Consider the following 24,551-nt stretch of genomic DNA (forward strand, 5'->3'; position numbering starts at 1 on the left):
CACTACCACAACTCAGAATTCTAGGAACCAATGACTAGAAATAGGAGATAAGTAATTCACTAGTTACTTTAGGGATAGTCTAGCAAGGTTTCCATCCCTGACCTTGGAATGTTTGTAGACACTAGAAAGAGGCAACGGATGACTGGGAAGAAGAATCTGATGCCACTGGTAAGAGAAGGATGCATGAAAAAGGAAAATATAAAAAAATAGTGAGAACAACAATGTTTAAGTGGCAAAGATGACAGAAGGTTATCAAAAAGTTGGGGGAGGGACTAGCCAAAACGAAGGATTATACAGAAACCATATGGAAATTTGCTAATCTAAAAGCTAACATTAAAATTCTACTGGGAAATAGCAAAAAAAAAAAAAAAACTAACCCATTATCACATCAGAAATGTCAAGTGTTCATGGACAGAAAAAGGATCTCTGAGTTGGGAGTGGTGACTCATGTTTATAATGCAAGAAGTTGAGAAACTAAGATAAGAGAGCAATCATGTGAGTTTGACAACAACCATGACTACATGAGAGAGTTCTACAACAGCCTGGGCCTGATTAAGAAAAAAATCAGAAAAAGAAAAAGAAAAAAAAAAGAACACAAGAGGAGCAAATAGGAGGACATGGTGGCAGGGGAGAGAAGAGAGAGGGGAAATAAAAGACAAAAGAAATCTGAAATCAGCAACACTTGAATCTACAAAGAAAAGATTCCCACTGCTATGGAGAAAATTTGCATATCTTTTGTGCATACTTTGCTAAAGGAGGAGACAGTCTGTACCTTTGAGCAATAGATCAATGGTTGTGGGACTAAGAAAACAGGGTGAGCATGAATTGCAGTTATGAAACCAGAATATTAAGGACAATTAAATCTGTAAAAATATATCTGGTTAAAGAACTGAAGTTTCCTGGGCTCTGTGCCCTAAGCTATCAGCAGTGACTGATGATGGTTCAGTTTGAGTATGATTCTCTGTATTCAATAAACTAAGAGTTTTTGGGGAGCCACTGATTCTTCAAGAATCTGAGGTCTTCTCAATCACAGATTCTAAAATTTAAGCATAAATATAAAGTTCACTGAAAAATAATTCTTAAATTGTAGGTCTCATTAAAAAATACATAGAGGCTTGTGTGGCATCGAGTGTAGCAATTCTTAGATAATTAAAGCCCTCAGTATGGCAGAACATGTCTGTTCAACACTACAATCAGACACATTTGACGTAAGAATTTCTCAAATGATCAATAATAATGTGTAGTGCTGACTGGGAGTGACACTCAAGTAATTTAATCTATTTTGTTGTCATAATAAAATATTTGATATTAGTTAACTTATATTTGTAATATTTTACTGAGATGATTTTGCAGTTAAAAGTGTGCATTCCTGAGGGCCGATGTTCAGTTCCAAACAACCACATCCATCAGGCAGCTCACAACTGCCTGTTAACTCTAGTTCCACGTGACCTAACCGCTTCTTTTGACCTCATTGGACTCTTGGACATTTATGCATAAATACACACAATCACACACAAATATACAAAATAAAAATAAAAAATACTTTAGCTCATGGATCTAAAGATTGACCATCCAGGATTGCATGGAGCTGTGTGAATAGCCTTTGCTGGGTGCCATTTCATTGCATCTTAATACAGAAGGTTATGTGTGTAATGCGTGGTAGATACAAGAACCACATGACAAAAGAGAAGAAAGAGACCAGAGAAGGAAAGGATCTTTCTTTAAAAAAAAAAAAAACACCTACCCGACTGAGAAATAATCCACACCTGGAAGGACAATGTAATTTCTTTCCAAGTGTAAACCTTTATAGGCCAATCAGCTTTTACTAGGCCTACTTCTTAGAGCTCAATAATGTTCAATACCCTTGGTTCTTGCACATTAAAGTTTGGGGGACATACTGCAATCATTGTCAACTTATACCATGAAGTAACATACAGAAATATGTCATAGGAGGCAAAGAAACCATAGTCTAATGAGATCTATAAAACTTATACATGCACACACACCATGATTTTTCTTGAAATAAAACCAAATACACAACTTTCATCAAAAGCTAGTGTTTACTGCTTAAATTGATTTAATATAATTGATTTTAAAAGTACCTTGGAAGGGAACATTTTCGTGAAGTAGGTTGGTCACATTATAGCCATGGTCTTGAAGAATTTGTGACACCTGGTTCATCACTCTATAATGGCTTCCACCTAGAAATAAAACATAAGTTCATTTTTGTGGAGAAAAATGAAAAAAATTCTGATTACCATAAATAACTGACATGAAGAAATCCAAAAGTAAGTGTAAAGACACAAAAAGTGTCAAAACTCCATAGAGAGAAACCAGCTCTTCCATGTTCTCAATTACATTGTAGGTAATATCCAGGGTGAGAACCCAGAGCTCTGGCCAATAGTAATCTTCCACCAAAGAGCACTATTGCTGTTTCTACATTGGATGCTATTTCAATGTAATATTTACCCCCACCCTTGGTACAGTCCCTACTAAGCACCACATTACACACTCCATATGACTTCCCTCAGATTTTTCTCTCGGCCTAGCTATAAAATCTCGTGTATAGATGATCCAGTACGTGCTGTTTTTATGAGACATGTACTCCCCTCCCAAGTATCCTGGTCCTACAAGACTCTACATTCACAGAAGGCACTCACCCATTGTAGCTATAGTCAGGATTTTTGCAGCCTCCAAGAAAAGAACGTCAGTGAGAAATAAGCTCACTAGAAGCCAACTCCGATGCTGAGCCATCTGTAGAACTCACAGAACGCAGGTATAGGATCCACACCTGGAGAATGTGCACCAGTAAGGATCCCTGGGAGCCTCTGTCACAGTGTCCTCTTGCTCTTTACCTTGTCTCTGCAGGTCACTTTCCACTGGAGATTCTGTTTCACCTTTCATAAACAGAGCTGATAGATCAATAGATGGAGAGTTAATATTTAACTTGTCTTTTAGCCACAGTATCCTCTTTATTGCTTCAATATAACTCTCTAAACTGTGACTGAAAGGACCTTGAGAAATCCTTTCAATGACAGCATCTTGAAGTGACATGTACCGTGACCATTTTATAGGCCCATTCACTACCTTACAAGACTCTGTCTGCCTCCTCTGTCATTTCTTTACTTGGATCCTATTGCCATATCTGTTATCCTTTAAGCCAGGTTCCAGTTTTAAAATCTCCAATAGTGGCAATAATAAGCTAATTTCCCAGGAAAACACCTAAGATTTTTCCTCAAGACCTCTCACTAGTCACAAATTCACAAAAATGTGCTCGTGGCCCAAGTTCAGGACTTTACCTGAAGATAAAACAATTAAGATTGAACCCATGGCTCTGAATGAATATCATAAAGCAGAATGGAAGTATTCCACCATCCTCCCATGTGCAAGCACAAAAGAGCAACAACAAACTCTACATATTCCTGAAGGAAGGGAGAGGGGACTCATGCTATAAACCTCAAACATCTTAGATCACTAACATCATAGAGCTGTATAAACAATGTCACTACCTCCTGATGTAACACTGCTGCCGTGTGATTTCTATTGTTTGTCTAACCCATTTATGGTCAGCTCTTCTGATATTTGCACCTAAAGTGCTCTTTTTTGGCATAACTGGCAAATACTTGTTCCTGCAGTGACCTTATTAGAGTTGGTTCTAAATATTGACCTTGTTCTCTGGGAATCAATGTTATAGACTATGAGGATGAGCTAACTGCTGTCTCTAAGAATTAGGTAGCAGTTGAGAGTGGGGGAGTACTGCTCCATTATAAACTTCTTCCTTCATTAGAAATTACTTGTTATGTATCAGCCTCTTTGGCACTTCTGACTATGAGAGAGAAATCTGCTCAGCATGCCATTCAAGGACTCCTGTGTCTATCTTTATGCTGCATCTACAAAGATGAAGGTTGCATCAAACGCTTTATGGCACAAAATCTGCAGTTTAATATAAGCTTTATGGGGAAACAATTTACAAAAGATAAAAATAACAGCAATAGAGATCAAGTATGTGGTGGATTTTAGAGAAGGTTCAATGAGGTTTAATTAAGAAGGTATATTCTTTTGTCTTCGGGTGGAATTTTCTATAGATGTCTATTAAGCCCATTTGTGTCATGATATCTGTTAGTTCCATTATTTTTCTGTTTATTTTCTGTCCAGTAGCCATGTTTATTGGTGAGAGTGGGGTGTTGAAATCTCCCACTATTAGTGTGTGGGGTTTTGTGTGTGATTTAAGCTTTAGTAATGTTTCTTTTACAATGGGGGGGGGGCTTGTATTTCAGGCACAATTGTTCAGGACTGAAAATTTATCTTCATGAAATTTTGCTGTGATAAATATGAAATATCCTTCTTCATCTCTTCTGATTACCTTTAGTTTGAGGTCTATTTTGTTATATATTAGGATAGCTACACCAGCTTACTTCTTAGGTCCATTTGATTGGAAGTCCTTTCCCAAACCTTTATTCTGAGGCAATCTCTGTCTTTGAAGTTGAAGTGTGATTTTTGTATACAGCAGAAGGATGGATCTTGTTTTTGTAGCTATTGTGATACCCTGTATCTTTTAATAGGTGAGTTGAGTCCACTGATGTTAAGTGATATTAATGACCAGTGAGTGTTAATTCCTGTTATTTTTGGTGGTAATGTGTATGTGGTTCCCTTCTTTAGGATTTGCTGGTGTGGGATTATCTACTGTCTGTAGTTTCATGGGTGCAGCAAACTTCCTTGGGGTTGGAGTTTTCATTCTAGTGCTTTCTGTAGGGCTGGATTTGTAGATAGGTATTGTTTGAACTTATTTTTGTCATGGAATGTATTATTCCCCAGCTATGGTGATTTGAAAGTTTTATTGGATGTAGTTATCTGCACTGGCATTTTGATCTCTCTCTCTCTCTCTCTCTCTCTCTCTCTCTCTCTCTCTCTCTCACATCTGTGATCTCTCTCTCTGTCTCTCTCTCTCGCATCTGTGATCTCTCTGTCTCTGTCTCTCTCTGTCTCTCTCTCTGTCTCTCTCTCTCTCTCTCTCTCTCTCTCTCTCTCTCTCTCTCTCTCTCTCTCTCTCTCTCTCTCGTTTTTTTGAAACAGGGTTTCTCTGTGTAGCTATGGTGCCTGTCCTGGAACTTGCTCTGTAGATCAGGCAGGCCTCCAACTCACAGAGATTTGCCTGCTTCTGCCTCCCCAGGGTTGGGGTTAAAGGTTTGTGCTACTGCCACCCAGCTAATGTCTATCTAGGACCATCTGGCTTTCAGAGTCTCCATTTAGAAGTCAGGTGTAATTCTGATGGGTCTGCCTTCATATTTTACTTAGATTTTTCCCTTTGCAGCTTTTTAAATTCTTTCATTATTCTATATATTTTGTGTTTTGATTACTATGTAGTAAGGGGACTTTTTGGTGCAGTCTATTTGGTGTTCTGTAAGCCTCTTGGCTTTTCTTATTTAGGTTGGTAAATATTTCTCCTATGATTTTGTTGAATATGTTTTTGTGCCTTTAATCTGGAATTGTTTTCCTTCTTCTAACCCTAGTGTTTTTAATTTTGGTCCCAGATTTCCTGTACATTTTGTGTTATGACTTTAATGTTTTCTTTGACTGATGAATCTATTTCCTCTATTGTATCTTCAATACCTGAGATTCCCTCCTCCATCTCCTGCATTCTGTTGGTTATGTTTGAATCTATAGTTCCTGTTCATGTACCCAGGTTTTCCGTTTCGAGAAATCCCATGGTTTGTGTTTTCTTTGTTGCTTATATTTCAATTTTCAAGTCTTGAACTGTTTCCTTTACCTGTTTGTTTGTTCTTGGCTTTCTTTCAGAGATTTATTGATTTTTCCCTATCTTTTGTTTGTCTTTTCCTCAGTTTCTTTGAGGAAGCTTTTCATTTCCTCTTGAAGGGTCTCTAACATCTTCAAAAAGTTGTTTTTAAGGTCATTTTCTTTTGGTTCCTCTGCATTGGTTTGTTCAGGTCTTCCTGTTGTAGGACCACTAGGTTCTGCTAAGGTCACATCGCTCTTTAGAATGTTGAATATATTCTTGCATTAGCATCTATCCATCTCTTCCTCCAATTGGTGCAGACACTTCCTTTGCCTTCTCATCCAACCATGGCAGGCACTGTCTTTGTCTCAGGGGATGTTCCTGGTCCACTCTTTGCAGTTGGTATCTGTGTACAGGAAGCCACTTAGGTCTCAGGACAGAGGTGGATTTGGGAGCAGAGTGGGAATTGAAGATTACAGAGTCTGATAGGGGTGGAGTAGCCTGCCTGCAGTCTTGCCTGCTAGCTAGCGCAGCTGAAATGAGTTGGGGAAGGGCCCAGGATTTTGCTCCAGGACCTAGGATCTAGAGACTGGACTGTCCAGCTGGGAGGATGGTTACTCACCCCTTGGTCCACAACAGAATTTCTCTAAGTTCAGATTCATCAAGGGCATCAGGATACTAACAGCAAATCATCAAAACACTTTTTACCCAGGAACCCAGCATACATACACCACTCACAAAGTGTTGTCTCCTTCGCTTTTGCTAAATAATATTGGTTTTTGTCTAAGCATCTCTTCCAAAAACTAGCCCAGGGGTTGGGGGAGGGATCTGCGTGCTGATAGCCTAGGGATAGCATCACTGGAACATAATTTCTCAAAGCTTAACTTTTCTTTTTAGATTATAGATCCTATTGTTAAAAATGAAGAAGTGACAGAGGTAATGGAATAAATAAGAACATTAAGTTACCTAAAATGCTGATCTGTAGAACACATTGCTTCAAGCTGAAACCATGGACATTAGTTTATGCACCTGGGGACTCAGGTACCCTCCTATGGCCCTGTGTCTCCTTCTTCTCTGTCTTCCTAAAGTGTCCCTGCCCATCAAAGCTTTTAGTGCTAATTGGATGGCCTGGGAATGCTGCAGCAGACTCATGGTCTGAGTGGCTCAACTCACTGTTAATCCTATGTTGTTGGTCCTACCTTTTCTCAAGTTTACACTCTTGTTACCTAGTAAATCCCAGTGACTGTAAAAGCCCATGCTGTTTGTTGTGGGAAAGATGACAGGCAGAAGTTCTGTCGACAATTGTTTGGTTTCTAACACAGCTTCAACACTGATCTTCCACTTTTAAAAAGGAAATGTTTGGAAAATTGTCATAATTATTTCAGCAGCTTTCTCCTGACTCTACAACGCTGACTCCCTGAATGGCTTATTGCCAGGTGAGACATGAAGCCACACCCTTTAGGAGCAAGCAGAGGTAATTCACACACTGAGAAGTTACCTTTTCCACATTTGTTTTGTTTGGCTTCTTTATTTTGATTCTTTATTTTACGTTTGTTTTGTGATTATTCTTAGCAACTCCCCTGCCAGAACAAAAACAGGCTAGTTTGTTCTTGCTATGCCAGATAAATCTAAGTGACATTTCTTAAACTGAGTTACTTTGACATCCACCCTTCCTCCATACTTCCCCCCTCAGGCTCCCTCCATCCTGGAATCATAGAAGAACTGGACCAGAACATTCTAGAAAGGCCTCTATTACACTTTTCATTATGTATTTTACCTGTGTATTCTCAGCGTAGGGTGGTCATTGGTTTTTTTAAGATCATTAAAGTAAGCAGTATGATTTGAAGATCTAACACAGAAATTAAACAAGATTTATTTTAATCAACATTAGTTGAGGTGTGTTCTTGATGTGATGATCTTAGGAACAAGAAAACACCTGCTCAAAAAGAACTTTATCTATTTCTAAATCAGACGGTATTTCAGGAAGTACTTGCAGTAGTACACGCTGCTTAATAAGTTAAGAGAATGTGGAGATTCAGCAGGGATTCAGTGTACTTCCTCTCTCTTCCAACCTAGGATAGTCTGATTATCACACAAAGAGTAAATTACAAGGTCATTTGAAATTATATTTGTCTTTAATCAGAAAAAATTAATGAACAATTTAAGCTTTCTCAACTCATATTCTATTAGGTTCTTTCATGTTTTTCATCATTATAACAATGCCAATGAAAAGAGCTGCATTTGTTTCTGTGTATATTTTATTTTTTTATTTTATAAGCACACCTTATATTCTGGCTTCTGTGTGTAACATGAGCTGTGATATGTGTTCCTCATCCACGCTGCAGATGACCCCGCATGGGATTTTCCATGTACACTTGCTTTCAAGGATAAGGAATGTTTTATTAAGAATGGCCACGCATTCCTTGCTGTTGCTCAACTTTCACCATCTTAAAAATAGGACATTCAATATTTATCACTTCTCTTTGTATCTTCTTACTTAACAGCAGTGAAGTTCATTCTGTATCAATTTATAAATCTCTGGTTTATTCTGTTTTGCACATAGTTGTGACTTCAATAAGTGGATAGACTGTGGTTTCTTTTCTTTATTTTAATTACTCTGACATAAGAATATAAATCTATCATATCAGTCACATTAAACTTATGTCTCACAACACTTCAATTTTCTATGGACTTTAATTTTGATTTTACTAAGAAAAATAATTTACTTTATTCATATGTTGTCATTGTCAGTAAAATTTGTTCATATTGAATCTTGAAACTGGACAAATATTCTGAACTCTAAAGAGAGACTAAAAGAAAAGAAAAATATAGGAGTAAGTGAAATTTGTAAATATATGGGTTTTTTATGTAAAGCAATAGGAGAAGTAAGAGTCAGAGACTAGAAGTCACAGAGGATGAAACTCTCATAACTCTGTGAATGACAGAAAGGAGTAAAGAGAAACAGTGACTGGGAAAGGAAGGTTTGTACTAGATAGAGCAAGGAGAGCCAGGGAATGCTGAGTCTCCATCAGTCAATGTACTGTATGAGCATTATGAAAAAGACAGAAAATAGTGAGGACAACTGGAGGTCCACCTGCAGGAAGAGGGAAAGAGGAGAACCCTGGGAGTTCCCTGTGCTAGGGAAGGGGGAAGCCTTTAAAGAGCCAGAGCTCCCAACATCCTCCCCAGGTCAAACTTAACATTATGCCTTCTTTTCCTTGCTAGCCACACACAGGGGCCTGAGCAACAAGCCCAGCACTTTCTTCAACAGCCACAAGGTGGCCAGAGTGAGCCCCAGCAGGAACAACAGGACATCCAGCAGGTGCTGCACATGCCATGGCTGCTGAAAGCCATGGGGCTTGAGATGTGCGCCTCCCCCTGTTTGTAGGATGTGGTCAATCCAGCCCACCAGACGCTGGGAAGGTGTGAGGGGGTGGGAGCGCCTGATGGCCCTGGCAGTCATTGCTGCAGACTTGTACCTGAGGGCAGATACAGAGAGAATGTGTTACCAATGTGCTGTGCACATTTGAGACCTTATAACACACACACACAAACGTACACATACACACTTAAGTACATACACATCTATGTGTATGCACAGAGGTATATGCGCATACACACACACAAACACACACTTTTTTTTCTGATACAGACGCATAAGTTAGCTTCAAACAAAATTGTTGGCATACATTTCACATTGTCTACCTCGTCCTAAGGGTTCAATAAAAAACTAAAAAGGAAAACCTTTTTTTTAAAAAAAAAAGGATCAAAATTAACCATGGAAGAGAAATTTTTTTAAAAAAATGACTATGTCTGTAAAGAGTGCACTTATGGTACTGAAGATGTGCTCACATTAAATATATTTGAAATCATGTGATAGAATATATATCTGATAAAGTGATTAGGACATCGAAAACTGAGTACTTAGTCTACTTTGGTTGTGAAATCATTATGCTGGATGGGCAAAGATATGTTCTTGTCTCTGTTCCTGCCCCATTTGTGCTAGATTTGAGAATTCTTCCTTTATAGCAGGCCTGCTTTGGACATTAGAAGCAGAGCAAAAACTGACATGCAGTGCTCCCCCATGGTGCATGTTTTTTATGTACTAGTGTGGAAAGACAATAAAGACACACATGATGGAGCTATGACAAATCTTTCCAAGTGTCAAAGATAAACTAGTGAATGATGAGTGAGCTCAAGTACAGAAAAGATAATAGCCAAGTACATGGTCTCCTAAAAGTAAAATGTTGTAGAGATGATCCTGGGAGAAATAACACAAAGACCATAAGGAGGGGAGATCAGCTGTATAAAAGGCATGCAAAGGTCCTTGGCATAGCTTCCGTTAGAGTAGCTCCAATAGCCATGTATATTTGAATTCTTGTTTCTCAGTTGGTGGACTGTTTAGGAAGGATTAAGAACTGTGACTTTGTTGAACGAGGTTTGTCATTAGAGAGTATCAAAAGGCCCACACCAGGACCAGTCTTGACCTCTCTGCCTCCTGCCTGCAGGTCAAGATGTAAGCCCCCAGCTACTGCTCCAGTGGCATGCCTGCAGCCACACTTGTCAACATCATCACCCTGCACTAACCCTATGAAACTGTAAGCAAGGCCCAATGGAATGCCTTATCTTATACACAGCCTTGGTCACGGCATCTCCTACGACAGTCCTCTTCTAATTCAGTTGAAATTCTGTACATGTATGATGAGTCAGGGGATCAGCCACAACTGTTCTCTCCTGCTTCAATTGGAATTTTCTTATCGGTATGATGGAGGAAGGTCATTGGTTAATTAAATAAAGAAACTGTTTGCCCTGATAAGTTAGAACATAGGTGGGTGGAGTAAACAGAACAGAATGCTGGGAGGAAGAGGAAGTGAGCTCAGAGGCGCCAGGCTCCCCTCTCCCAGGCAGACGCACGCACGCACGCGATGAAGCAAGCCGCCAGGTCAGACATGCTGAATGTTTCCCAGTAAGACTGGTGCTACACAGTTTATTAGAAATGGGTTGATCGGGATATCAGAATTAGCCAGTAAGGGCTAGAGCTAATGGGCCAGGCAGTGTTTAAATGAATACAATTTGTGTGTTGTTGTTTTGGGGCATAAGCTAGCGAGGCGGCCAGGGTGCTGGGAACACAGCCCCGCCACTCCTATGACTACATCAGTACCTAAAATATAAGAGGCCATAAACATAATGTGTGTAGAAGAAATCATCACACCACATCAGGTAGAAGCATATTCTGAGCACCTAACCTAAAATTGAGAGTAATAGCAAAGGAAAAGCAGGACCTAAGCATTACACATGTATTTTGCTGTAGTGGGAGGGGGCTGCAACAAATTGGCATGACAACATGGTGAACCAAATCCATGTAAAACCTGAGAAAGCTTAAAAATTAATTCTAGACACAAAAGAACGGAGTTAAACATGATTTGCTAATGGCATATTCTTGAATAGGATCTGTTTGCTAGAAGCAAGCAGAGCCATGACTCCTTTAAGAGAGGTTTTCCTGGCTCAACAATAGCAAAAAAGCCTCGCAGTTTTGAAATGCTGGCTTTCTGGGCCTTGATGCCAGCATGACCTCTGGCTCTTTCGGGAGACAAGCATTTGGGTGGGGTTTGTGAGCAGCATGCTACGGCTTGCTTTATGGCAATTTGGACTGGCTGTGTGTCTGAAAGTGGGGCCATGTGCATGGCTCTCAGAGGCGCTAGCAGCTCTGCCATGCTGGACTGGGCAGGCAAGCCGGAAGTACCATATATACCATAGTAATGGTGCAACCTAAGTTTTAGGGAGTACTTAGCATTTTAAACAGCACTCCTAAGAAAGTAAAGAATTACAGATATGCAATAAAAACAAATCCAGATGAAAAAGACCTCTAAATAAGACATAGTGTGTTTTAAAAATGTATGTAGGCTTGGGAGAGAGAAGAAAAGGAGTATAGAGAGTTATTAAAAGAAGTAAATGTTTTTTTAAAAAAAAGGTAAAGTCTTTAAAGAGACAGAGTACAGACAGTCAGAGATTAAAGAAGTAAAGATAATAAAATAAATATTAAGAAGTAATAGAGTAAAAACAAGCTACATAAAGATGGAAAATTCACAGAGAGTCTAGATTATGTATATTATTCTGTTTTCTTTGCATTTTTGACTGTAAAGAAGCTAAGCATAGAGAGACATTTCATTGTATGGCCTGCTAAGCTAAGCCAACATATATATTTTAAAGGTATCTTGAATTCAAAATATAGTTTTAAGGATATATTGCTTTGGAAAAGAGGTTCTTCTCGTTTCCACAGAGGATGAGAACTTGTGGATTGCCTCCAGACTGGTATGGTTTGACGGAACAAGACCCCCCCAAAGGTCACCGTGAACACCCCAAAAAATTACTATGCCCAACAATCATCAGGAAGAAGTTTGGACAAAACTATGCCCATATTCCCAAATATTGTCTATAAATGTTTGTTTACATTTAAAGGGGGACATGCTATAGAGATGGATACTTTGCATTGGTATGGATCTTGGTTTATTGACACAAATTTAAGGTCAGTTCTCTTATATGTATATTTCTGCACTTGATTAAGGTGTTAGTGCTGCTCATTTAAAAATGCTATGTATAATTTAAAAATGTAGGTTAATAGATAATAATCTATAATAGTAAAGCTTGTGGTCATGTTAGTTAAATTTTCTAGATATATAGAGATATATTTCAGTTAGTTAGGTATTCTTTAAATCTCTCAGAGACCTTCAGAATATGGCATTTAAAATGTTTAAGAGCTTAACACTTTTCATGGCAGTGAGACACGTCTGCTCCTGACAACACCATTTATTTTGAGAGGAAGATGAGGCTCCTTATGGAGTTTGCTAGACATTGAGCAATAAACTGCTCTTGCCTGGACTATTTAACTGGACATGCAGGACCCACAGAGAAAAGACTGCTCAACTTGCCTAAAGGTTACATCATTTTTCGGAGTTCCTGCTATATGAAAGAGTCTGCTAGACATTCTGTAGGACACAGAAGAAAATGATGGACAAATTGCCAATATAGGCAGAACTGTCTTTGAAGTTTCCTGCTTCATGGAAAAGTCTGCTAAATACTATGGGCCTATAGGCTTAAGATGGATGCCCAAATGATACAAAAAAAAAAGCTTTGGATGACTGTCCAGGCAGTGAGATGTCTCTGTAAATTCTAGAGTTTTGGAAGTTGCTTACAATGTACTTCCTGTTTACTTAGGTGATATAAAATTGTTCTGGAGTCTTTGATGGAGTTGAAGAATAGATAAGAACAATATGGTTTTCCTTAGTTATGATAAAAGATAAAATATACACAACTGTAATTCTTGATTGATAACTGTTTTGTTGTATGTAATTTTACTATGTTAAAGATAAAGTGTTCTTTTTTATTTAAACAGAAAAGAGGAGGTGATGTGGGAGTCCCCTCTGTGTGTTGTGATTACCATTAATGACTAAAGAAACTGCTTAGGACCTATAGCAAGGCAGAACTTAGGTATTCAGGGAAAGCTAGGCTGAATGCTGGGAGAAACAAGGGCAGAGTTGGAGAGACACCATAGAGCTGCTGCCAGAGTCAGATTGCTGAAACTTTGCTAGTAAGCCACTGTCACATGGCAATACACAGATTAATAGAAATGGGTTAAATTAACATGTAAGAGTTATCAATAAGAACTTAGACCTAATGGGCCAAGCAGTATTAATTAATACAGTTTCTGTGTGATTATTTTGGGTCTAAGCTAACAGGGTAGCTGGGAATTACAAGCGACCTCCCTCCTCCTACATTTTACCACAACCCACAAAATTCTGGTTTCATTGATAAACAGACAACACAGACCCCTTAGTGTTAGGCCTTCATTCAACCTAAAGGAGCCCAACACTAGAAAACTGCATACCTCTTGTCTTCTATGACTTCTTTCAGTGTAAGTGCAAATGTCTCTGCCTTGATTGTCTCTAGCTGAACAGAAACACCAATTTTCTTAGCTTCTATTCGGACCAAGTTATCAGGTTGGTCTGAACAAAATGGAATCCCTACTATGGGTACTCCATGCTGTATGGCCTCCATGATGCTATTCATTCCACCATGGGTGACAAAAACTCGAATACTAGGATGGGCTGTTTCAAAAGAAAAAAAATAGAATTCAATATTTCACTCTGAAAGTTTCAGATACCAGGTAAAGCAGCAGACCCAAGAAATACCAATGTGCTGGACATAATGGATATACTGTTTTTTATTTTGAGATTTGCATTGTTCTAGGATATGATAGCCAGCCTTCCCTCCACAAAAGGATGCTTTACTTCAGTGTAAAACTATCAAGCACTTAGAACCCAGTGACAGCTATAAAGAGAGGAACAGGACAGGAATGTTCCTCTGTCTTTCTAATCACCCTCATCTTCACCATTGATGCTTTCTTTTTCACATTTCTTGCCTCTGCTTTCTCTTGCTTTCCACATTTGATCTCTTACTAAGCTTGTATTCTATGTATTATCTCCTCTATTTTAAGAGAAACTTACAAAAGTTAATGATATATCAGACACTTCTGTATTTACCAATCTTATCTGTCACTCCATATAGAAAGCAACCATACATTTCTTATGATCATAAAGAAATCATCCCAAATTATACCTCACACAAAATCTGCCCAAGTTCCCTGGAAAGCAAGTCTGTGTGTAGCCTGTAATTTACTGAATGTAGAACTAAGTGAAAATTTTCCCAGCTTATTTTTAGTCACAAATTTAGGTACAAAATTCTGATTCAGTCGTTGTGTGTGGAAGTGATGGGTTCTCAAAAAGTCACACAGAAACAATTTGAGGGGATGTGGCTTTAGGGAATTCTCTGTTGTACAAAAAAAATCATATCATACTCTGAGGTTACTTGAGTTGACACTCAAATAGCTTCCTATAGCCTCAATCCCCCAACATCAATGTAAGTTTCTTGAGTTTTCAGTCCTTTGCCAACTATCAAAATGTGTCTGCATTCTTACATTTATATTCGTGTTTTTAAAATGCTGAAAAGTTCTCACACCATTGTGAGAATAGTGTCAACTTCCCTAAGGAGTAGCTATAGTTCACATATTGTTCAAGATTCTCTTGGAGAGATCAGTGTTAAATATTGTTATGTCAAGGGTACATATCTATTTAGGACCTCGAGACCTGTCTGAGTTGGGAAGAATAAGGAAATTGTTGCTGTCACCTGTCTAGAGCACAGACTGATTGCTCTAAGAACTCTAGCTGCTTTTGCTTGCCTGCTGGAGATCTAACTTTACCTATCAACAGTCTTTTCTTCTGCCAGTCCAAATATTCAAATGTCCGTTATCTATTAAGTTCCAAAAGCACATAAACTGGAGTAAAGTAACAGGTTTAGGGATGCTTACCCAGAAGGTCATTCTGGGGAATCCAATCCATGATTTTGACATTTGGGGCCAATCTCACATCTTTGGGCCAATGAGCATCCTTAACTGTCCACAGCACCCCTTGAGGGAGGCGAGCAAAGGCACTGTTCATCTCTTTAATAAGTTCCTTGGTTTGATGCAGGGTTGCTATGGAGCCCAGGGCTACAAGGACAAAACCTGAGTCTCCAAACTTAGAGATAAAATCCTTGAGATCCTAGAGAAATCATGAAGGAAAGAAGGCAAAAGAAGTGGTTTGTAAAAGACAAGGTAGCTATGACACAAAATCAATTCTGAACTTAAATAAACCTTTATTTTATTTTCTTGTGTTCTGTATGATAAAACACCCTGATAGACCCAAGCTCTGCTCTGAGTATTGACTGCATAGATCGGCAGCCCTCTCTTCATCGTTGGGCTCTTATGAATTGCTCCTAAGCAAATACACATACAAGATTTTATTTGAGTAAAAGAATACTACTTCTAGAAGTGTAAGTTCAAGAATAAACTGGTTGTTAAGGGCAATTTTTTGTTTAATAACTTGAATCCCCTCCTAAATATTTTCAATATGATCTGTATTCTTTTTTAATTCCAAAAATATTATACACACAATTTCTTCACTTTCTGTGATGTATAATGTCTTCTCTTCTGGTGTTGTTTTCTAGCTTTGGTTACAGGGTAATGAAAGATTTATAGAATGGGTTGAGAAGTCTCCTTTCCTGTGGAACCACCACCAATATTTATAGAGGAAGCAGTTTGGAGAGAACTAAGCCCAAATTCCCTAAATGATTGCTTACATTAAAGGGGGATATGCTATAGAAAGATGAATACTTTGCATTGGTATGGATCTTGGTTTATTGATACAAATCTAAGATCAATTTTGTTATGTATATATATATTTCTGCTCTTGATTAAGGTATTGTTTTATGCAGTTCATTTAAAAATGTAATGTATAATTATGAAATATGGGTTAATAGAGTCATCTATAATAGTCAAGCTTATAGTCATGTTAGTTAGGTTTTCTAGATATGTAAAGATGTATTTTAGTTAGATAATCTTAAAACCTTTCAAAGACCTATGGAATATGGCATTTAACATTTTTAAGAACTTAAGAATTTTCATGACAGTGAGACACATCTGCTCCTGGCAGCACCAATCTACGTCAAGAGCATAATGGGCATTGAAGAGGCTCCTTATGGCATTGGTTAGCCATTTGGGCAAAAAGTTGCTCTTGTCTGGACTGCTTGTTGCTATGATGTATGAACTGGACACACAAGACCCACAGAGAAATGATTGCTGAACCTGCCTAAAGGCGAGACCATTCTTTGGGGTTCCTGCTTCATGAAAGAGTCTGCAAGACATTCTGCAGGACACAGAAAAATGTGACTGACAAACTGCCAATATAGGCAAAACTGCCTTTGAAATTTCTTGCTTCATGGAAAAGTCTGTTGGATACTATGGGCCTGTAGGCTGCAAACGGATGCCCCAACAGTACAGAAAAACTTTCAGTGACTGTCCAGGCAGCGAGACATCTCTGTCAATTCTAGAGTTTTGGAAGTTGCTTACAATGCACTTCCTATTAACTTAGGTAATATTATATCGTTCTGGAGTCTTTGATGGAGTTAAAAATAGTTATAATTATAGTTTTCCTTAATTATGATAAAAATAAAAGTAGATATAAATATTGTAACTATAATCCTTACTTGATAACTGTTTTGTTATATGAATTTTTCTGTGTTAAAGTTAAAAACTTCCTTTTTATTTAAATAGAAAAAGGGAAACGGTGTGGGAAGTCCTTCTATATATGTGTTGTTTTAATTGGTTAATGAATAAAGAAGCTACTTTTGGCCAATGACTTAACAGAATATAGCCAGGCTAGAAAAGATATAAACAGAGAGTAAGCAGAGTCAAGGAGATGCCATGGAGCCACCAGAGGAGAAAGCTGCAAGCTGCCAGCCGGAACCTTGTCAGTAAGCCATGAGCCTTGTAAAATATAAAATAATGGAAATGGGTTAATACTAGATGTAAAAGCTAGCTAGCAATACACTTAAGTGATTGGCCAAGCAGTAATTTAAATAATATAGTGTCTGAGTGATTATTTCAAGGATGAGCAGACAAGAACAAACAACCGGCCTCCTCCAACATTAATTCTTAAGTGTTTCACTTAATTCACCAGTTAACCCATGTTATGTTAGATTTCCTTGGAAATTTTATTATTGTTTCAGTCTAATTAAATGCCAAAAGTTTAATACTTTTATTTGTTCTTGAGTCAGTTGTGTTACCAAACATACATACACATTTTTCCATTCATGTAGGATAACTATTTTGATGATATACCATGTTTTTTAATTTCCTTATAATCTTTATTGTTTTAAGTAATAGTAGGTAATTTTTCACTTTATAACTTAATTATTTTATTACTCTTTCTATTTATTTTCTCAGTTATTCTACTGGTTTGTTAGCATACTACTCTTTTGTTTGTATTAATTCTAATTTTTTTTCTATTCATCATTTCAGTTACCTACACTGTGATTCTTTTAATACCCCTCTTTCTGTTAGCAGCCTGTTTAGTTTTCTCTTTATTATCTGTGCCTGATACTGAAGGGTTAGGTTATCAATTTCAAATACCTTGTCTGTACTAATGATGAAAATAACAGCTACAAATTTCACCTAAGTCTTGTTTTATCGTACTCCATTTTCCCCTTCTGTTTTGTCTCATTTCCTTGATATGTAATATTTGCAAATGTTCCTCTTGATTTTCCCTTAGCCTCACTGGCTGTTTTATAGTGTGCTGTCTGTTTTTACATACTGTTGGTTTCTATCTCATGCCACTGTGACAAGAGTTATTTGCATTAATTTAAGATTTTGAAAGTTACTGGGGTTCCTTTGTCTGTGTGCTGTCTAATGCATGAAGCAAGGCAAGGAATTTGCTTTGTGCACTAGAGACTATGTGCCCTGCTCTTATTGGACGGAACACTTGGGTCTTGTGAGTTGATTCAGCAGCTAAGAGAACTAGCTGTCCTTCCAGAGGACAACAGTTAAATTCCCACATAACAGGTCACAATCTTCTGCAACTCTAGCTCCCAGGAATCTAATACCCTTTTCTGATGTCCTCTGGGCCCAGGCACACACACATACACATTCAGAGCAAACACTCAAGCACAGAAAATGACTTAAAAATAAATTTAAAATGTACTCTATATATTCCTAATAGTTCCTGCTAATAAAGGGTGCTATTCAAATTGATAATTTGTATGGATATTCTTTTCATTCTAAAACTGTAGAATTGAAGTCTTAAGTTATTATTTATTTCTTCTTTAAATTCCTAAATTTTCTTCACAATTTTATTTCATATTTTGTGCACATATGACCAATTTCATTGTAAATTAACTGTTTAAAATATTTCAAATAATATTTTTAAAGTTTGGCAAACACAAAATTTCAAATAGTTATATATTGGCATTAACCTGCAGTGAATGTTTCGATATTGTCTGTTTTCCTCATGTTGACAACCACCATAGTCTATTTTGATTCTCCATGGTTTTTTATGAAATGTGACAAAACACTACACAGAGTAGATTTCAGACTCTTTAGTCAGGATTTACTTCAAAACATTTCTTCCCACTCTTTACTTTTAACCATACTCTATTTCATCTCTGTGTGCCAATATCTGAACTTCCTGTATAGAAGGTGAGGTCTCTGCCAATCGTATCTAAATTTGTGAATATAAATTAATCTTCTACTACTTCAGGATTCAATAAGGACACTCAGATGATGATTGTCTAACTTCCAAATCTATATACTGTACACCTATCCCACAAATTTGGGTTTTCAGGAAATTCTATCCAAATCCCATATCAGAAACCTCCTTCCAAGAAGAATATATATATGTATCACTCACAGATCATTTTCCGAAACATCCTTCTCACCCACTACAAGGAAGTGTAGGCAGTTTGGTACCAAAGGGAGCTAGAGGAATTCTGTATCTTCACTGCTTTGAATTGAAAGCAGAAGAAACATAACCTTCATCACCTCAATGTATAGGACAACACTGTACAAAACCAAAGGTGATCCTCCCAGCATGGGACAGAGAATCCCACAGTAACAGATAACAAGCAATCAAATATCCTTAGCTCTCTGCACTTTTAGATTTTCAGTGGTAGCGATTCTGAGCCTGCACTGAACACGCAAAGTACATACCAGTTTTGATGGTTTATGGTAGCTTGATGCAATACAAAAGCCTCAACAGTCTCAATAGAACAACAGAATCAATTCCTCTTGTCGCTGCTAATGTCTGCATACATGTCTTCTAAAAGTGTTTTCTGTTTCATTATGAAGAGCCTGTCTCCTTAACAAATACTAAATGTATGGACATTCACTGTATTTATTTTATATATAGCTCAAAATTAATATGGAAATATCAAGACTAGCTACTGAAGCTATTCCAGCAAACCCAGGCCTACAGAGATACAAAAGAAACTCAAACTTTGTACCAAGATTGTCAAACTTAGCATGTGGTATTCTAACACTCTACTTTTGCAACCCTAAAAATGTACTCTGAGAGTGCCCCTCTTGCCTTACAGGACATCTCTGCCAAGAAACAATTCCTACCTATAGTGGTTTGAAAGAAAACACTCCCCAAAGGTAGTGGCACTATTAGAAGGTATGACCTTATTGGAATGTGTGTAACCTTGTTGGAGGAAGTGTGTCACTATGGGAGTGAGCATTGGCATCTCCTATGCCCAAGCTATGCCCAGTGTCACAGTTCACTTCCTGTTGCCTGTGGATCAAGATGTAGAACTCCAGTTCCTTCTTCAGTTACATGCCTGCCTACATGCTACCATGTTTCCTGTTACTAGTATAATGGATTAAATCTTTGAAAATGTAGGTCACCCAAATTAAATGTTGTTGTTCTTTCTTAGAATTTCTGTGGTCATGGTGTCTCCTCACAGCTCTAACGTAGACACCTCCTAAGCATGGCAAGCTTCTGAGTGAAAGATAAACTGAGGGCTGAGGTTTCACTCACTTGAGGTATTGGCCTGGCAGGTTTGTCCATTAAGCCTCCCACATAGACTGTGTTGGGAAACAGGGGATGAGCAAATTCAAAGGCAAAGTCAGAGTTGACGAACCACAGCTCTGCTTTCAGTAGAAGGTCAGACAAAACAGGCCGAGAGTCTTCTGCAAAATGTTCCTGAATGGTGGCATCATATTGAGAAAGTATTTCTCTTTGCTTCAGGGAGAAATCAATGAACATCAGAAAGTTCTTCACTCGGCCCCAGAAGTCCATTTGGTCAGTTAGACTGGACCCATACACTGGAACATAAGACAAGGGGCTTGGTAGCATAAAGTTCATATAGCTAAATTGAATGGGAAGAAAGGTCACAAATTTTTTCTCAAGTTTCTCAGCAATCAAGTAAGAGCAAAAATCTAAATAATCAAAAAGTAGTAGATCAAAATTCTCATTCCTTAAGGAGTCCATGATGTCCTCTCTGCCTAAAAAGTGACTGCACAAATCCCCAAAGAATTTATATATCTTTACAAGGACATGATGTGTGTTCCTGTAATAAAAAAGAAGAAGACATAATTACAGGAGCTGTTTTATACATTTTGGAAGACTTTTATACTCAATAAAAGTATTTCATAACTAGACAAACACAAGTCTATAATCCAACACTCTGAAAATGGAGACAGGAAGATCAGAAATCCAAAACTAGTCTTAGACTTGAGACTTTTGAGGCCAGAAGACTAGATTAAATAAAAGCATGAGTCACTTAGAAAAAATGATTTTTAATATGTTTTATGGAAAGAGGTCATGTATCCTGAATTTTTCTTTTCTTCTGTATAAAGACATACAAATCATTATGTTATAGTGTTATTTATTATTTAAAGCATGTTTTTAATTAAGTAAGTTTTTTAATTAAAAACAAAACAGATCTATAGAAATTCATTTTCCCGTCCTGCATGGAGATATTTCTTTACTTCTTATACTTCTTAATCATCTTTGCTAGAGAGAGAGAGAGAGAGAGAGAGAGAGAGAGAGAGAGAGAGAGAGAGAATATATTTTAGACAATACTAAATCACTTTCCCACCTGAATTGCAGCTGTTGAACAAAACATTCAGCTTTACTTTCCAGTGTAGATATTTATTTGCTTCTCAAACTGTTCTTACTCCATCACATTTCCTCTAAGGATCTAATTCCCATTCATCATCAATGCAAGTTTGATTTCTTCTGTCTTGAAAGCTATCACTGATTATAGTCAATCTCAGACTATATGCATCTCCTTGAGTAGCTGTATAATGCTGCCTACCTCACATTACATAGTGAGTTTCGGGGTGATAATATTGTTCCTCTTCCAATCTGTGTAAGTGGCATGATTACAGCTTTTATAATCGTCAGTGGTAAAGCCAACTCTTTTAATCATGTTTTTCTTGGCTTAAATGTTTTGTCCCAGAAAGAACTTTCCAATGATAAGATTGGAACTAGGCTGATCATGTTTCAACTTTCTGCCTAAGAACCTGGGCAATTAAAAATAAAACAAAATATAAAACCTTCTGCTTTTTTCTTTCCTATGTGAAATCTAAACTTAAGTGTGTATGTGTCTGTTTGTGTGTGTGTGTGTGTGCATGCGTGTGTGTGTACATTTGTCCTTTTACATGATGGAGTTAGAGAGGACGGTATGAGAGCACATAAAAATAAAAGGCAGCAAAAGAGATACAGGTGTCATGGAACAGCGCTTTGGTGAAGAGGGCAAAGGATAGTGACATTGTGTTTTCTTGAAAATTCATAGCAAAACCTATTACTTTGTAGGCTAACCTAAGATTCTAATGGGAAAAAAAGAAGTGTGATTGGAAGCTTGCTATTAGAATTGACAACTCTAACTGACTCAAACTTCCGCTGAAGATTGTGCTAAACTTTAGTCATCCTACCGATGACTCTTGCCTACAGCACTTTTCTAGGGACCCTTTCACATCAATGCTTACTAGATAAGCATCCTGGTAAAAGTGCACAAGTGCAGCATGTCCTTCTACATCAAAAGATCCACAAGATGAGAGACCAGGGGCACTCCTATCTTTGCTCATTTTAGACCCAAGCTAAAATCAAACAGCTGTGGTTTGTCTACAAGGGTTCATCTGTCAGAGAGTTGGTGCTCAATGTAGCTGTATATAGGTAGAAGTATCTTTAAGAGAACACCTTAGTAGGAGATTATTAAAAGCCTTTATCCTATAGATTGATAAAACAGTCCTCCTTAGAGTGAGTTAAACCGAGTAGGAGTTGTAAACCTGTTCTTTCTCTTCTCTTGACTCATCCAGTCCCACATGCTTTAGTCATTACGATACCTTCTATCATGTTTTCAGTAAAGCTGACATGATTGCTGTTTGCACCATGTGTTGGGGACTGCAGACCCTCACACCCTGAATTTTCAATAACTGCTTGCCTGCCAGATAAACAATTTGTTTTCCTATGCTTGCATCTCCTCTGAGTACAAGACCCTCATGAGTTCCGGATGGCAGAGGAGTGGTTTCTGGTGGGCTTACAGCTAAAAAATCCTGAGAGCTGGGGCGTGGCCATTGGTCAGGGAGAGCCCTACATAAGCTGCCCTTTAACACAATAAAATTGGCATTCTTGTTTCCAAGAGTGACCATATCTTTGTGTGTTTTTCAATCTCCAGCCCCTTGCCTGACTCACAAACCGTCTGGTAGTGCAGGTGCTGCACCATGAACTTGAACTTACATAACTGAGACCTGAATAAGCTTATTTTCATTATAAAAATCACTCAAATTGAGTTATGCTGTTATAATAATCAAATGTAGATCAATACAAAGCATAAATTCTCTAAACTTATCACCTATATTCTGTTTTTAAAAACATTTTGTGTAACACTTGCCAAAAAATGTGAAAAATGCAAGATTGGTTTATTAACAAAAAGAATGGTAGTCCCTTTAAAGTAACTGAACTGTAAAATACTCAAGATGTTTCTTTTCTCACCATCTTGACTGTGTTTTCCTTGTAATTTTCACCACTCCTCAAGAATTCAAGCTTAGAAAAGATGCAATATATATGTTTTAACTGTTTATAAAAATCAGCCCTGTTAGACTGGGGTGCAATTTGACTTCTCTTTATATGTAACAAAAGCTTTGTAATCTTTAAGTGTCTATGAGTGAGAAATCTTTCCAAAAAGAATCTTGGTGCTGTGAGCACCACCTAGAGTGTTAAGTAGAATTTTTAAGGAAACAGATGAGATCGAGACCAATGGCATTAACTAGGTGACACATCTGTACTTGCCATCTGTGTGGAAGACAGAGGAGGTTCTGCACATCCCCACCAAGGACTAAAAGCCTCAGGCACATCTGCATCACCTGGTCATTGAAAATTATTAAAGTTTCCTGCTGTGATTAGCTGTTAAGTCAATTATAACCAAGCTACAATCTATGGAACCATAGAGATTAAGTATAAAGTAAGGGACTAGTGGGCACAGAAAGAAATCATTAAGAAAGGGAAATAGAATATTGAAGGGTAGAATTGAAGGTCTGTGTTGGGAGAATCAAGTGAGGAGGAGAGAGAGTGATAAGGGAGAAACTTCAGGGAGACAAAAAGCCATTTGAGGGGTAGTTAGTGTGGAAACCTAACACAGTAGACACTTCCTAAGATACAGACATTCATGAAGGTAATCGAAATAAATTTCCCAAATGATGCGGGAGACAGAGTCCCAGCTGTCCATCTCTTGCAACCAAATGAGCTTCCAGTACCATAATTGTGTCACATCTAATTGAGTTGTTGTCCAAAGGGGTCCCACAAGAATCCCCCAAACAACCCAGGCAGTTGCCAAAACTATAGGCTCCACTCTCTACAAACAGGCAACAAAGCTCTATTGCTAAAGATAACACCTATACAGAACACTGATCATGGGGAAACTGAGCTGTTGCCTATAAAGAGCCTAGGTTCTGGTGTCGTTGCTACAGAGACATACTCTGTACACTACCAAAGTGATGGAGGAAGGTCATTGGTTAAATAAAAAGAAAATGCTTGGTCCTCATTGGTTAGAAGATAGGTGGGAGGAGTAAACAGAACAGAACGCTGGGAGGAAGAGGAAGTGAGGTCAGACTCCACAGCTCTCCTCTCCAGAGCAGATGCCTCAGAGAGATGCCATGCCCCAGCTCCGACCCAGGATGGACTTAGGCTAGAATCTTCCCGGTAAGACCGGTGCTCACAGATTATTAGAGATGGGTTGATCGGGATATCAGAATTAGCCAGTAAGGGCTAGATAAAGGGCCAAGCAGTGATTAAAAGAATACAGTGTCCGTGTAATTATTTCGGGGCATAAGCTAGCCGAGCAGGCGGCTGGGGTGTTGGGGACGCAGCCCCACCGCCGCCCTTATTACTACACGAAAGGAGAAACATAGACACCAATTTAGGCACAAACCCATTGATCTACAGTGCTG

At 38.1% G+C, this 24,551-nt stretch overlaps 2 protein-coding genes across 3 annotated transcripts in view; both read right to left on the reverse strand.

Moving 5' to 3' along the window:
* The window catches only part of LOC142851824 (UDP-glucuronosyltransferase 3A2-like), a 94,387-nt gene extending 91,513 nt beyond the window's left edge, over nucleotides 1-2,874 (reverse strand). For both annotated transcript variants that reach the window (XR_012910874.1, XM_075975905.1), the window contains exons 1-2: nucleotides 2,661-2,874; nucleotides 2,103-2,201 (exon numbers count right to left, since the gene is read on the reverse strand). Coding sequence is in view for 1 of the 2 variants with exons in the window: in XM_075975905.1 (XP_075832020.1) it covers nucleotides 2,103-2,201; nucleotides 2,661-2,754 (193 nt within the window). In the remaining variant the exon portion in view is untranslated. The remainder of the gene's footprint in view (nucleotides 1-2,102; nucleotides 2,202-2,660) is intronic.
* A 5,448-nt stretch (nucleotides 2,875-8,322) lies between these two features.
* Nucleotides 8,323-24,551, reverse strand: part of LOC142851825 (UDP-glucuronosyltransferase 3A2-like) — a 32,206-nt gene continuing 15,977 nt past the window's right edge. The window contains exons 4-7 of the mRNA XM_075975907.1: nucleotides 20,137-20,668; nucleotides 15,099-15,330; nucleotides 13,620-13,839; nucleotides 8,323-9,213 (exon numbers count right to left, since the gene is read on the reverse strand). Of these exons, the coding sequence (XP_075832022.1) occupies nucleotides 8,937-9,213; nucleotides 13,620-13,839; nucleotides 15,099-15,330; nucleotides 20,137-20,668 (1,261 nt within the window). The 3' untranslated portion in view covers nucleotides 8,323-8,936. The remainder of the gene's footprint in view (nucleotides 9,214-13,619; nucleotides 13,840-15,098; nucleotides 15,331-20,136; nucleotides 20,669-24,551) is intronic.

This window comes from Microtus pennsylvanicus, chromosome 6 (genome assembly GCF_037038515.1).
Source record: "Microtus pennsylvanicus isolate mMicPen1 chromosome 6, mMicPen1.hap1, whole genome shotgun sequence".
In the NCBI taxonomy this organism is placed as follows: Eukaryota; Metazoa; Chordata; class Mammalia; order Rodentia; family Cricetidae; genus Microtus; species Microtus pennsylvanicus.